Consider the following 16,465-nt stretch of genomic DNA (forward strand, 5'->3'; position numbering starts at 1 on the left):
AGGGGGAAACAAGTAAAATTACACGCTGACCCAGTACATTGTTCGTCACAGAGAGAGAAAAAGAGTGTGAAAAATTAAAATACAAAACAGATTGAGGGACAAGTCTGAGTGTCTAAAGAGTGCTCTTGAGATGGTGTTGGTAGCTGTCTGGCTGCTATGTTGTAGCTTTGCTGGTCTCAGCATGCAAGAGTGAAGGACATCTCAAACCCTTTGCTCTGAGAGGCGCCCAGCTGATAAGGATGAAAGAGAGCCGCTTCATCTGTATTCTCTCTCAACCCATTGGGTCCTCCAGAATATTCACACTTACAAAAAATAAAACCTAGGACGCATTTCCGGCAAGAGGTCTGACATGCAGCGTAGACTCTTCAAAGATCATGTGTTGAAGGCTAGAACTTGATATGGCATACACATCAAAGATCAAGAATTAATCAATGCTAAATGTGTAAAAGATGGAAGTAAAGGCTGGCAGGCAACTGTCTGAGCATGTGTCAATGCAATCTGCAGAGCCGCACTTCCAGTCAATAAACTGTTCCAATGAAGCAGAGGAGCAATTGGCCAAATCAAATTGTTAAGGCCTCAGGCCCCATTTACTTTTTTTGCCACCATTGAATGCAAATATTTATCTGATTATCACAAAATAACAAGCTCCACAGGCAATTAATTTGTCCTGGCTGTTTAACCACATTCGAGGGTGGGGGGTGGATAACAGACGAGAGAGAGATAATAAAATGGACATATTACCTACAGGCCTGATTTCTGATAAATACAACCGGGACTGTTTACCTCCAGTCTCTGTGGCTTATGTGAAACATTGAATGCCATTGATTTTAATACAACAAGGGGTCTCCTAATCACGGGAACTGAGACAAAATACAACAACATTTGCTTCTCTTTAGTAAATGAATGATTAACAAGTCCCTTTCTCCCTTTAACCAATTTCACACATTCCATTTCTGCGTTTGACACCAACCCCCAAGAGCTACAATGTGCAAAATGGTTGCAAATGGTTCCCTTCCTTTTTCTTTTAAGTTGGCATACAGAGAGAAAAAAGGGAGGTAGAGAAAGGGAGGAAAGCCAGAGAGGGAAAAATAGGCTAAATAAGCAAGAGGTTCATTAATATCACTGAAGGTGCATTTTACTGACAAAGGGTCTCGTGAGGCACCTATTTATTTAGGAAATTAATAAAAGCGAGCATTTGCCCCAGTGCAAATGCCACTTTCTGTCCACAGCAGCAGTTCTGAGCAAGTCCCATTCCCCTACCGCTGTTCCTCTGACCTTGGTTCTAATTGCACGGAAGATCCCCAGGAGAACGTGTTTCCCCCTAATGGTTTATAAACAATTTTAAAGGGGCTCCACTTCTCTACAACCTTAATTAGTTTATGGTCCTCTGGCTCACACCCCTAAACCCCCTCCTATCCCACTGCTGACAGAGGAACCAGTAGGGGGTCTAATAGTGGTGTATTAACCTTACCGAGCGGGACAATTTATGGGCTACTGCACTTGTTTAACTTCTCCCCGGTAAAGTACACATAATAAAGTGAACAATACAGTTATAAACTAGAAAAAAAAACATGCATCTCAAGGGGCACACAATTTACAATGTCATGTACACAGTAATATTAACATTTACTGAATATTGTAACATCGAAAACATGACTTTTAAAAACTGTATAACATTATAGAGTTATAAAATCCTCAATATTGATCAGATGATGATGATCAGTGTTTTCTATGATATAAATATCCTGGTGAAAAATGCGTTTATGTCAGGAGAACAAATGCAAACTTTGACTAACTGTAGGACTGACTTAGGAGATAAAGCAGCACATAACTCAATCATGGAAGCTATGATAAATACGTAATGACAAGTAAGTAATCATGTTGATTAGAACTTATCCACATTGAAAAATATGCGCCCTAAGCTAAGCTATCTTTAAGATGTGATTATATGTATTGAATAATTTGGCCAAGAGAATCCACGTAAGAGGATTGTGACAAAATGTTGGTGGCAGATGCTTCCAGATGTCTCAAACGGGTTAAGAAGTGTGAAATGTTTGCAGGGAGGAGACAAAGAAACGTGAATAGAGCACTATTCTCTGGATTTAACATATGGCTGATACGAGGCAGTTCAGATATGATCTGAAGCTTTAGTCTAACGAGTATGATTTTTATATGTGCGAGCAGTAGTACTAAAAAAAAAAAAAAACATAGAAGCAGCTGGAAGCCCGAACAGTGTGGTGCAAGAAGCGCTGATCAGAGAAAAAAAAAAGGAAGGGTAAAGTCAAGCAAGGCATCGGCAGCAGCAACTGTGAAACGGATCACAGCAGAGCTGTTCACATGAGCTCAATAATCTGCCTCCATCACACTCTCAAGCCTGTATATATAAACGCACATGTCTGCCACTCTCAAGTTTTTTCCGTCACCTCTTATCTGGCTTATGCCTCTTATTTGGCTTATCTCCATCATGCATTAGCTTTTCCAGAAAGGAAAACAGATTCTTACATATTCCTGTCACTTACCTCCACTTTCACTGCACATTAAAGGTATTTATTTGGTATATATTATATTGTATATTCTATAAAACCTTTAATGTCTGATGTTAACTGTAAGTAGTTACTTTGGGCTTGGTATAGTGTATTAAGCAATAAGCCATGACAGGACAAGATCTGTGACTGGACTTCAAATTAATTCTATATGAATGTGCCAAGATACTACAAACTAGTTATGCTACAGAAGTTATAGTCTGTTAACTTGGTTTACAAGCAACAGAGTGCTGATATTTTGTATTCCTCAGCTTGCCTGTGTTTGCTACATATAATTCCATAGTTCACAGAGTCAAAGAGTTTTTTCAAACTAGAATGATTTTCTTTCTTTTGTGGAACACAAAACAAGGTATTTTGGATAAAGGTTCAACTGTTTTTGTTCAAAATGTCAAAACCATACTGGTCCCCATTGACTTTATTTTAAATTTTAAAAGTCTGGAGTGACTAAAATGTCATTTAGTACATTTAGGTGCGTAGGAATAATTCATGCTACAGCATATTTTTGGGCAGTCAAGCAACATTCTTAGATTCTTTGTACATAATTCACAATTAAATATAGCTGGGTTTCCATTACCCGTCAAATTGGCCAAACTGAAATTGCGAATTGAAAATACGCCCAATGGAAACATCAATATATTCCAAAACTCCAATGTATTGCAAAAAAGTGTTTACGCTCCCATGAGGTGGTTTTTCAGGCCATTCAAAAAAAGAATATTTTGCAAAACTGCAATGGAATTAATTTATTTTTTCGGATTTACAGGTCACCTGGCGTACGTAAAAGTCAATCAATCTTTAAAGGTGGCGCGGTATGTTTGGACAGAAAACGTGACTTTACTCGTCTTATTAAACAAATTACGGGAATACTGTATTCTAAACAACAAAGAAATGCCACAATTTATCAAGACCTTGAAGCAGATAGGAGGGAGAAACACCCAGAAACACCTCATACAGGGCTGCTCCCAAGAATAAGGGCTTTCCTTGCAATTAATGCTTGGATAACACGCCTACGTCTCCTTCGATTAAAAATAATGGCGAGTGTGGTGGCTGCGATATACATAAACCTACCAACATCTGTCGCCATGATTTTTGGAATGACTTATCGCACGAGAAAAAAAAAAAAGTTTTAGTCGCATAACATTGGTTAATGGAAACACCGTCATTTCAAATAGTTTTTTATCGACATTTTGAAAATATCGCAAAAGTTTTACGCAAATCTGTAATGGAAACCAGGCTATTTTTTTTGTTGTTTGTTTAAAGAAATTAATACTTTAATTCAGCAAGGATGCTTCAAACTGATCAAAAGTAAAAGCAAATCCATTGTTACAAATAAAACATCTATTTCAAATAATTGCTGGCATTTTGAAAAAAAAAAAAACAAAAAAAAAAAGTTTCATGAGAACCAAACCATCACACCAAAACTGTTTTAGGCAGGTTGTGCAACACTGAAGACTGGAATAATGGCTGGTGTGAATTCAGCTTTGCCATCACATGAATAAATTACAATTTAAAATATATTAAACTAGAAAACAGTTTTTTAAAATAGTTATAATATGTCACAATATTATGGGTTTTACTTAACTTTTTTGATCAAATAAATGCAGCTTTTGTGAGCACGAGAAACTTCTTTCAAAACATTACCGACCCTAAACATTTCAATGTCAGTGTATGTTAAAAATGTATTACACTTGCCATTGTACTGTTTTCTGAATATCGGCATGGCTGTGATGTGGTCATGGATACAAGGCCAAAGATCTCACAAGCACATATCATATGGGTTAATATGTTTAACCTCTACAAATAAAACTATGGAAAAGTGGTAGTTTTGTGTCACATATACATAGTGTATAAATTATGCCTATAATCACACAGACACTGGACCCAGATCAAGCAATCTGTCCAACACTTTGTAGTCTGACATATGGTCGCCAGTGTCAAAGCACGGACGTTGTGCCAGTATGTGTCAGCAGAGAAATATGGCCAACCTGTGCAAGAACCTCTATGTTCAAGTGAGCATCTGGTCACAGTAAACTGATCTTAGATTTGAGTTGCTGTACAAGAAAGCATATGAGGAACATGAGTGAGCGGTCACCGCTTCTTATAACAGCTGTCCCTCTGCCAGTGTTTTCCCTTGAGTCCTGCTGTCATCTATCATACACTGGCTTTAAAGCTGAAGTGTGTCATTTCTGCACCACTAGTGTCACCAAAGGGAACTGCTAAAATAAAGATTGCTTTCAAATAGGTCTCTTGAATACTCCTCATCTGTCATTGGTCAGGCAAGCAGACAGTCACCGTCCCAAACTCACACCATTGACTGAGTGTCCAAATTCATATGAATTTCATAAAAAAAAAAAACATATTGAATAATGTAGTGTTTGCTTGCTTGCTTCATAAGTTCATGAATCACAAAACTTTGAAAAAGTAGTATTCAATAGTTTTCCCAGTGGGATTTAAATAAATAAACTTCTCAGAACAGACAGCCTAACTGGGTTTATCTTTTACATTTCATTGGCGTAATGGTTTCCAAAACATCACTTCGCCCAAAGCTCCACAGTCAGAAGGTCATGTGTCGACTATTAACCTCTACACAACACATTCAACACCACAGCGTTCACCGTGAGAGGAGAGTAAATTACGTTCTTGTTGACAGGAAGTCTCAGATCCACTCTATCTCCGACAAGCCTTGTCTCCTTCCCTGCACCATGACTGACTGGAGTCCAAAGGTCTCCTCCTTCAGTTACTGCTCAATGTGTGTGTTTACACATCAGCTGCCCTCCTAAATGTCCAACGCTAGGTGACGGTGTGTATTATGGTCTGCTGTAGCCTGGAGATGCAGTCTGTTCTACCTCATCTTACCACTGTTAAGGTTATGATTCCAACTTGTCATCCATCATCTTTTCACTATCTCCAACATTTGCACGTGATTGTCGCATTTCACCCACTAGTGCAGGGGTGTCCAATGGACCACTGTGCAGCAAAGTTTAGCTCCAACCCCAATTAAAGATACCTGAACCGGCTAATCAAGGTCTTACAAGGCATTCTAGAAACTTCCAGGCAGGTGTGTTGAGGCAAGCGGGAGCTAAACTCTACAGGACAGTGGCCCTCCAGGACAGAGTTTGGACACCCCTGCCCTAGTGTCATTCATTTAGCCTTGTTAGCCTCTGCTTATTCACTATGGCAAAATTAATGAATAATGAATGTATCAATATCTCATATCTGCGAGGAGTGGGGGAAAAAATGTATTCACATATGAATCGTGATTCTATCTTCCGCCGATTTGAAACGATTCACAATCGATTCAAAAATCGATTTTCGAAACGTTTAATAATGTGATGATGTCGTTTCAAAGGTGGCGACAGTGCAGCACCCATCACACAGTTTAGAGAGCGCACAGGCTTGCAACGGAGGAAGCTTCATTCATAATGCTTATACTTGACAACAGCTGTTCATATCAATATCTTAACAAATAGAAAATAGCCTTAAATAATGTTTAGTCGAGCACACGTCAAGCTTTTCTTGCGATCTTTCCGTGTACAGGCTTACTTTAGTTTTTACAAACAAGAAGCATGTTCAACGTGGACGCGCAAGCGGTTTTCTGTGGTAACGAACAAATACCCACCTATAAAAGAGAATGAACATATCCTGAGGCTAAAGTAATAAATATTGAGAATGCAATGGCCTATATATCTCTAACCCCAAACGATCGGACACTGGTCAAGGCTGCGTTTCCCCAAAGCAATGTAAGCTTAAATTGATCCACCGATTACCACCAATATATTTAGGCTTACAACGCAAACGCAAACCAGATCCAGATGATAGTCACTTCCTTTCATAGATATGTCTGTCGACTTGATTCACTCATTTTAATGATGCAAAAGCTCACGCCATGAGAGGCGGAAATGAACACTAAGCGACAGCGGGCTAGATTAAATTAACACAGTTATGAGCTGTGTGTATAATTTAAACTAAATAACTCCCGCTCGATTGGGACCAGCAGTAGCTGCTGTTCATTTCTCTGCTATTCGATTCTCGATTTTGAATCTATGCATATATCGAACTGAGAATCAATTTTGAATCAAATCGCAACATTCCAAAAGATTCCCACCCCTAATATCTGCAAACCCCGGACTGGCGAAAAAGGTGACGGGGGCTGAAACCGGTTGTGAGGAAGCAGGGTCAACTTAAGAAATACAAATAATATTCATTAATATTCTTTAAATTCTTCTAAAAGAAAAAAATAATTGGAATCAGCAGTTGAAATTGTGATATTACAATAGAACTAGATGTTGTTTAGCAATGTAGTTTTGAAACTATACCAATGCCTATGGTACCAAACTGTAAAAGGACTAAAAATTTTAACTATTGAAAAAAAAATATATATATATATATATAAAAAAAAAAATAAAAAAAAAATAAATAAATATATATATATATATATATATATATATATATATATATATATATATAAATTTTAAGAAAAGGGATGAGTCAAAATTATAGAAAATAATGATGATAACATTTTTGTTTGAACGTTTCTGTATTGAAAAATACACAAAGCAGTGCTGCTCTTACAAACACAACACATATTACACATTAGATGGAGATTGGACGAAGAGAAAATGTCATCAAAACTTTCCTTAAGGCAGTCAGCACATTCATATAACAAACTCATTAAAAACTCTGAACAATTCACCGGCCGAGCGGCTCCGATTTAAACTGGTAACGCAGGCAAAACTGACAAAAATGTTTTGTGACTGTTTTTGATCACATATATAATTTTCCTGACCGCTGCTACTGACAACTGTTTGAATTATTGTCTCAAATTTAAGCAAATGCATTTAAATGCTGTGGTTTGCGTGTGGATGAGAGCATCGTTTCGAAAAGAAATGCAGGCTGTGGCTGTGGTGGTCCTTCAGGATGACCGTGTTGATTTGCAATACGAGACGAATAGACACAAACTCCCGCAGTCCTGAGGCAGAAGCTGCTTTGTGGTGTCCTGGCCTGAGGGTTGGACATCACAGATAATGGCTTCTGCAGTGAGCTGCCTGCTTTAACACCCATTTCTCATTTCCCCTCTTCAGGGCTGAGAATACAGATGGATTTGCTCCTAATGGATCCACACGTGTACACACAGCAACCAGCTCAGCTAGCAAGGGACAAACAACACAGTCATTTTTCCAGGGGCTTAAGGTCTTCCTATTAATAAGTCATAACCCTTCAAGCAAGCATTTAGTTTGACTTTAAAGAGAACAGACTGCAGAGGAGGACAACCACTGGCTCATAGCTGCATGATCACATACTGTAAAACTAAGGATGTGCAATTAATTGAATTTCGATTTCAATTTCGATTTTGGCTCCCAACGATCACCAAAATAGTACAATCGAGTAAAAACGATTATTTTGCCATGCTCTGTTTTGCAAGAACACTCTTATTTTGTCTTGTGTTCTGAATGACACGCGCACCGCACATACGACGCTTGCCTTGTCCAACCCATTTTGAGAGACAGAGAGAGAGAAGACGCAATATCGCTGAACACTCACGCAGTTTGTGAAATTGCATCTTGGAGAAAGTTTTAAAATGATTGATTTGATTTTATAATCTGTGTGGATTAAAGGTATAGTGGAGGATTTTCCCCAATTTTAGAAAAGAACCGCCTTCTCCACTTTTTGAAAAAATGCACATGCGCAACACTCTACCTGCTCCCGAGAGGGAACGCCTATTAAACGTATGCACGAGCTAATCATAGCTTACATTAACTTTTACTAGCAGTGATTTTAAATGGATTTCTCCAAATAGCATGCCAAACTTTACCTGTCAAGTAGAAACTTCGCGACTGAGGCATCAGTGGGAAGCCCAACCTGTGTTTTAGGCGCACGCCATCGTGTGAATCGTGTGCACGAGCACGTACGACGGCCTTACGTAAACATATCACCAGAATGATTGACACTTAGGAGGACCAATAGTCTTGATGATCCACCCGGAAAAAGAAAATCCTCCGCTATACCTTTAATTTAGGCTACTCATACAATCTACTTGCTAAAGTGAATCAATGTTTGCGGGGGAATTTCCCGCATTATAAGTGGTAGACCTGCGGGAATTATTAAAGTACTTATTGAAGTATTATCTGTTATATTATTTATTTTAATAGTTCAAAAAGTACAATATGTTCAAATTTAGATTTTTTTAAGAATTGTTGAAAGGTGTCTTTTTAATAAATGCAACACGTTCCCAAAGTCATCTGAAATAATTGTGTTACATAACCGTTAGTCTCAGCCTCAGACGTCACGCCCACGGAACGTTGGCTAAACGTCTGATGCATATGGCACACTTTTCTGGAAACACTTCAGGAGTTTTGAAGCCGCGACCTGATTGGTTGAATTCTACAGGATGTCCGCGAGACGTGTGTGTCGCGTTCTTTAATGGTCCGTCTGGAAACAAATGCCGTGACGCCAAAACCCCTCGTGGAAGAAGAAAGCCGTTGTGTTTACAACTGAGACAAATGAGCGCTTACCAGGATCAACTAAACGCTGGATTTTCAAAAGTATGTTAAGTTTGCGGCTCCATTGTTGCAGTAAACTTGCACAACTTGCGACATTATATTGGCACGCCCCTAAACATGACGCAGAACAAAACGAACTGTGATTGGTTGCGTTATATGTCAGTCAAACGTCCTCTTGGCCAAGAAAAGCTGCGATAGAGTCCAGACCTTCTGCCATCAGTCTGAAGGTCTGGCTACGCGAGACTACATAACCGTGATTTCAATACTGACCAAAATAATCGTGATTATGATTTTTTTCCATAATCGAGCAGCCCTACATACAACCATTCCAAATATCCAACTTCAACTTAAATCTACGTTTGAATATGAACTCTGGTACTTTCTGCTAAACAAACCAGCCTTGATTTCATTATCCTGTTCATGACTCATTATTTTAAATGAATGTTCCGGGGTTCAATGCAAGTTGAAAAAAAAAAAGAAAAAAAAAAAACCTATTCAAAAACATGTTTCCACACTTATAATAGTCTATGGTGACACAGCCACAAAACTAAAAATAATAAAACACTATCCCCTGGTTTCACAGGCAAGGCTTAAGACTAAGATGCATGTTTGAGCAGTCTTAACTGAAAGCAACTTGCACTGATATCTCAAAATAAGTAAGTGCCATTGTTTTGTCTCAAGATGCACACCAGTAATGTTTTTTTTTTTTTTTTTGTGAAACGAGGCCTAAATGTGCAAACAAGATACTAGTACGATACAATCACAGATACTATTAAAATCCTCTGTGGCGAAAATCAATATTTTAATGGTGTTTATATGTCTATGTGGTGTTTTTACAAGACAAACCATGTGCAAATTCATAATTCAACACCGTTACTGAGTATTTTCTCCTTAAAACTGCAGTGAACCAAAGACAGTCTCAAAAACACATCACAAACTTGTAACCAATCAGTTCAACGTGTGATTGTCAAGGAGTGGATCTCTGAGCTGGTGTGAGTGAGTGGAGGCGGGGCTAATTTGCATATTCACAACCATGTATACTAAATGAGGAGAGAGTGTAGAGTTACATTCAAGCTGTTTTAAGCCACGAAGAGAAAGAAAAGAAAAAAAAAAAAAACGTTTAAATATGTCATTTTGATGATCAAAAATGAGTTTTAAGGGATTACATTTTTGACTACAGCAGGACTTTAAAATAGATCAAACTACATGAATTATGTCTGTAGAACCAGAACTTTAACCGCCAATTTATATAACTTGACAGTTCAAATAAGACAACATTTTGCACAGAGCAATTCATATGAATTATGTTTCTATTTTAATATTAATTATATTTCCACACCTGCCCTGTATATGTATTACTGTAAATGCAAATTGTGTGTTTTTACAAACTGAGGAACCATTTTCTGTGGTTATCAGCAGCACAACACAAACATTGTACATAGAGCTGCATTTAGCTTGAAATATTCTTTTAACGAAGGTTGATGCATAAACAAAACCCTTTTATAGTTACTCCAGAATGTACATCATAAAGCGCAATCTCAAATAATCAAGCAATACAATAGCAATGATATCACTCTCTATTGTCAAACACAGGTGGGAAATACAATACTTGTAATTAACAACTTTTTCTACCCTGCGCCTCAAAATGCAAGTGCTCTCCTGAGACTTGAACACAATTACGCACGGCTGAGACAATAAAATCACGCTAAAACTACACTTCCGAGTTAACAATCACTCTAAAACACCGACACACGCACGCAGAGAGCAAGGCGCTGCAGATGCTAAAAACCTGAGAGCAAGTGTTCAGAGCTATCAGCAGCGATGGTGTGAAGGTGTAAAGAAAACAAAGGGTGGAGAAAAATCATTAGCACCTAAGAGAATCTGCTTTGTACACACAAATTACCGCAGTAATTAGAGACAAAATACCACAAAAGCTTTGGAGGGCCTGGAGAGCATTTCAATCTAATACCAGTGAGGAGGGTTGATTCGTTGCATACAAATGCTCTTTATGTGTGAAGAGACAATTGTCTAAACCCAGTGTGCGTGAGAGTACATTTCTGTCTGTACTCACTTCAAACACATCGCTGTAATTGGGTGTTTCTTTAACTGCGGGCACTTTTGTGTCTCAAGGGTTGAATTTTATGAAAACTAATAGAATTCCATTTTTTTTTCTCTCCATTTCTTATATGATCACATTAAGATCTAGTAAGAACATAAATAACAGTTTTTTTTTGTTTTTTTGTGTGCTATTTTCCAAAAATCTCACCTTTAATTTTCAAAATTGAAAAAAATACATGATTTATTATATGTTTATGACAAAGTAATTCTAAAAAAAGAGTGAACTAATCAAAGCATTCCAATATTAATTTAGTGAAAACACTTTGTATACGAGTAAATCCCTATTCGCACTGGATTAATGTTACCTGGTGACCTCTAGTCATTTGTAATAATTGCGGAGGTTGTCTGTGATCTTAATCCCGTGCGAATCGGCCATGTCTGTAATTTGTAAAGTAAAAATTCCCCCACAAATGACCTACCATATTTCGCCGAACACCAAGGTCCTGTGATAATATTAGTCCCGTGCGAATCGGCATCTCTATGATTTGGCGGGGTCGTTTATCATTTTTTCAAGGTTTTTGTTTCCTGTGCGCTTTTTTATCCATCTTTCGCAAAGAATGGCTGTGTTGGAGTCTTTCGATAGTATTCTGGGTGCTGGGTCATATCGCTTTACACCATACAACTCTACAATAAGAGAAAGCTGAAAACCATGATTAGATGGAGATGAATGACATGTGTGTTAATGGCAATGTACAGCAGCATGCAGTAAGGAAGATTCTTCTGTTTATGATATATCATACATCTAGACCAATAACGACAAGACATTTCCAATCAATAGCCTATTGACATCGTATCCGGGAGATAAGTCAGTAAATTCGAGTAAAATCACAGGATTCGCTTATCCAGTGCGAATGCGCCACACGAAATTCAGATGTGGGGGGGTAATTTCTAAAATCACACGAGGTCACCAGATAATACTAATCCAGTGCGAATAGGGCTTACGTTTATAACAGTGTAAATGAAGAGCAAGCCAAGAAAATGACAAGGTAAATTTCACTTGTGAACGGAATTTTGTGCATGACTTCCAAACAGGTGTAATGCAATAATTCAGAAAGTGTGAATATTTGTCTTTGTAATTTTGCCTTGCTGCCCATTGCTTACATAAATGCCTGGAAAACGCTCGGCAAAGTTCCTTTTCATTCTTCGCTCAGGGGCAAAAAGAAGTACAAATAGCAGTGCAACTAACTGTAACCGTGGTATTGTGGCATAAATGTGGGAAATTCATATCATATTTTATTATATTATTAATGTAGACATGTTGGCCTATTAAATGTATAAAAGGAGTAATGAAATATAGGCCAAATTACAGGAATTTTTGTTATGAGCTATCAGTTTTGTTCATTTGTTTTTATACTAAATGTTTTTTATAGACTAATCCAAGATGTTCATGTCTTTGTTTCTTCAGTCGAAAAGAAATTAAGGTTTTGGAGGAAAACATTCCAGGATTTTTCTCCATATGGTGGACTTCAACGGGAACAAAATTGTCGTTTCAATGCAGCTTCAAATGGCTCTACATGATCCCAGCTGAGGAATAAGGGTCTTATCTATCTAAACAATCTGTCATTTTCTAAATAAAATAAAATAAACATTTATATTCTTTTTAACCACACATGCTCATCGTGCACTAGCTGTGATGCGCCACGCATTACGTAATCATGTTGAAAGGTCACAAGTGACGTAGGCGGAAGTGCTGACCTAGTGTTTACAAAGCGAACGTGCAAAGACTAAGTCAAATGCCATTTACAATTATTTTTTTAAGAAATAAAAGGTAAAACAATGAGGACATGATTATGTAATGCATGATTATGCATCGCAGCTAGTGCAAGACGAGCATTTGTAGTTAAAAAGTACATAAATGTTTATTTTTTTAGAAAATCGATCGTTCCACTAGATAAGACCCTTATTCCCTGCATTGAAACTGCAATTTGGATCTTTAACCTGTTGGTCCCCATTGAAGTCCACTATAAGGAGAAAAATCCTGGAATGTTTTCCTCAAAAACCTTAATTTCTTTTCGACTGAAGAAATAAAAACATGAACATCTTGGATGAGTAAATTATCAGGAAAATTTCCTTTCCACACTGTCCAGCCCTTAGGTGTGTCCACAACATCGAATCTGGCCCCCTTTAAAAAAAGTTTGGACACCCCTGCCTTATAACTACGCCTACAAATGCAGCTCGCTAGTTTATGGAACAAAGCAATCAAACTCAAAACATTTGAATTATGAATAGGCCTTAGCAAACCAAACAAGTTTGAAATTGTATTCCAAATTATATTTTCTAATAATAGTTTGCAAAAACAGAGGAAAAACAACAAAATGATCTTCCTCTCCTGCTGTCTGACCCTGTTAGTGGATAAATTAAATTAACCAGTTAAGTGAAAAAAATGTGTTTTAAGTGAGTTTAATTTCTAAGTCCACAAAGCCAAAAAGGTCCATTAGTTGCAGAAACACCCAATTACAGTCTTTTATCAACAACGAGAAAAAAAAAAGTGACAGACCAGGCCGCATGGGAATCTTTCACTGTCTTCCGGGAGAGGACTGTGGAAATATGGCTATGAGGATCGCAACCACCTACCTTCATACCGCAAAGTGAGTCTCTGCTGCGTAAACAACACGGGTGTTTTATGGCCTTAAATCAATTAGAGACGAGGCAGGCAAGACAAAGTGAATGTGGGGCGGGGGGGTCGCTTTGCTTTCCCATGACAATTCGCGCACCGCCCGGCCCTTTGGATAAGGAGGTTACGTCCTGTGGTGCAGAGTGAGAATATTCATCATGGATTTTATTCCTGGACAGGGCCAAGCGAGGAAAGGCAAGGAGAGGAAAAGGAACGGGGCGCCTACACGCAGGGGAATCTCGCCGCGACACATTCGTCTCTTTCCCAGCGGTGCTCTACTCTCTCTCTCTCACACACACACACACACACACAGAGTGAATGTATCAGGCCCGACCGCTGGCAGATAGGGAATCAATTTACCTGAATCCCGTCCAGGAGCTTGCTCATGCACCAGAAGCTGTCAGCCTCGATGTTCCGCAACACCTCTTCCTGTAAGCTGGAAACATTGAAATTTTCCACCTCTTCCTCTGCAAAGAGCCAAAAGACAAAAGAAAATAAGAAAGAGACAGAGACAAAGAAAGAGTATAGAAAGATTAACCCTCACTACGGAAATCTTCAAATGTGAGATACAGTAGAATTGGAGGGCATATATACAGAAAGCATTTTTCTCTATTAAAACAGCTTAACACACAAATGCACAGCAGTTGTAACACAGAAATGTCCTGAACACTGCCAATTTTTTGGACCATTGCCAAGTGTATTTTCACTGATGGCGGTGATTCGCATTGCCAAACATTTAAAGTGATCAGCAGTAGATGCAGAAATAAACAGTAAAGTGTCCTAGAAAAGCCTTAATCTGCAAAGACCATTTTTTTAAGGATGCTACACAAGACCATGTGCTGGATATATGCAATTTAAGCATTTTGTTGCACATATTTTAGAATAAATCTAGTAAAAAGTAATTAAAAGAGGAAATAAATTATTAATCAATCAATCCCGCACAACAAATCTACACAGATTTAAATAATAAAATGGCACAAAACAAATCATAAAAGAGGAGAGGTTTGTATACAAGAGTGTATTCTTGCTCATGTTGACTTGACGTTTTTGAATAGGTCACAGATGTTTTTGGACCTCATTTTACAAGCCTCTTGTCCTAATTGTGTCATTACTTTCAAATACAATAGTATGTAAGAACAAATACAAACAAATCATTTGCATAGATATGTTTAATATGTTATAATAATAATTTAAAATAAGTTTTGTGTGCCCATTTCTCCCTCTCTCTCTCTCTCTCTCTCTCTCTCTCTCTCTCTCTCTCTCTCTGACACACACACACTTTTTACATTTTCATTTAAAGTTTTAATCATTGTTTTTTTTTAATGCTTTTTTTAATTAGAAGGAGCCATATACACTAGACAAGTTCTTACTCATTTTTATTTCCGTGTTTTTTTTTTACATTTTTTTAATTATAATTTATTTTAGTACTTCAAGTTAAATAAAGAAAATGAGAAATGATTCCTTGGCAACTAGCTGGTATTTACTTTATTTTATTTTATTACAAGTAACTTTATGATTTCAGTTTTAGTAAGTGACAATAGCACTGGCACATTTAAAAGAAAGAAAACTCCCATTTAAATTTGACATCCCAAACCTTGCATGTTTCCACATTTTAATATGGCATTATGATAAAGCAAATAGTGAACAGGTTAATCATTTCCAATACCAAACACACAAATCAGTTTCTTCACTAAACGTCAAAATCATTTTCCCGGGCCAAAAGCCACTATAACTATAGATTTATTTAGTAACCACTGCGAATGAGTCAAACCGCGGCTCTGACAGGCAAGTCACAGGTTGAGCAGAGGAAGGATATCATAGAACTACACACACACACACACACACACACACACACACACACAGTGCTGCTCTGTCTCCTTGGCAACATGAGTCTAACCTTAAAGAGTACGGCGAGCTCTGGCTGACAGGACCAGTGGGGCTGTTGGGAATATTCGCAGCGCTGCAGTTTAGCAAACGGCCGTCCAGTTTCCAGGCCGCCCACTGCATTAGTACAGTGGAAAATGCCACTGGTCATCTACGCTCATCCTAGACGGAGAGGAAGCCAAGATGGAGTACGACTCCCGAGATACGGCGAGAAAATGTAAGAATCTGTAGAGTTTAGGCCTGAATGACCTCCAAATGGCAGACAAACTCATTGTGCTTTCACATAACGGCCTTCCGCTCAGGAATGAAAGTACTCACGAGGCATCTGAGTGTGTGTGTGGGGCTTTAATAAGGCAGTGTTAATCTCTCTAGTTGTGAGAGTCCCTTAACAGCACTTTCGCTCATCACAAAACAAGGACACACAAAGAGGTGCTGATCAGAAGATGAACACATAAAACAAGACAACAGCACCTCCTGTGGGCAACTGGGGAGTTGCAAGTAAATGATGGAATTGCAGTATCCTCAAAGTCTGAATGTCATTGCAGTAAATTACAATATTAACCCTGTAAAAGCCTAATATTGTAATGTAAAGCCTAATAGCTTGTAATGTAAATCAATGGGATTTTTTATTACACTAGGCCTATAGCAGACTACTTGCATAGAATGCTTATACATATCAGTTCTCACTCTATATCTCCCAATAGTATGTCGTCATAAAATTATATTTCATTGATTTAGTTTTTTCAAAGCTCTTTAGTTTTTATTTATTCAAAAAAATATATATGTATGGATAATAAAGTTACTGGACT

The 16,465-nt window shown here is 38.0% G+C and overlaps 1 protein-coding gene across 3 annotated transcripts in view; it reads right to left on the minus strand.

Annotated features, from left to right (window-relative positions):
- Positions 1-16,465, minus strand: part of tbc1d22a (TBC1 domain family, member 22a) — a 157,261-nt gene that overhangs the window by 67,362 nt on the left and 73,434 nt on the right. For all 3 annotated transcript variants that reach the window (XM_079868899.1, XM_079868897.1, XM_079868898.1), the window contains one exon: positions 14,133-14,239. In XM_079868899.1, coding sequence (XP_079725025.1) covers positions 14,133-14,239 — 107 coding nt within the window. The remainder of the gene's footprint in view (positions 1-14,132; positions 14,240-16,465) is intronic.

Source organism: Squalius cephalus (assembly GCF_949319135.1).
Source record: "Squalius cephalus genome assembly, chromosome: 4".
Lineage (NCBI taxonomy): Eukaryota > Metazoa > Chordata > Actinopteri > Cypriniformes > Leuciscidae > Squalius > Squalius cephalus.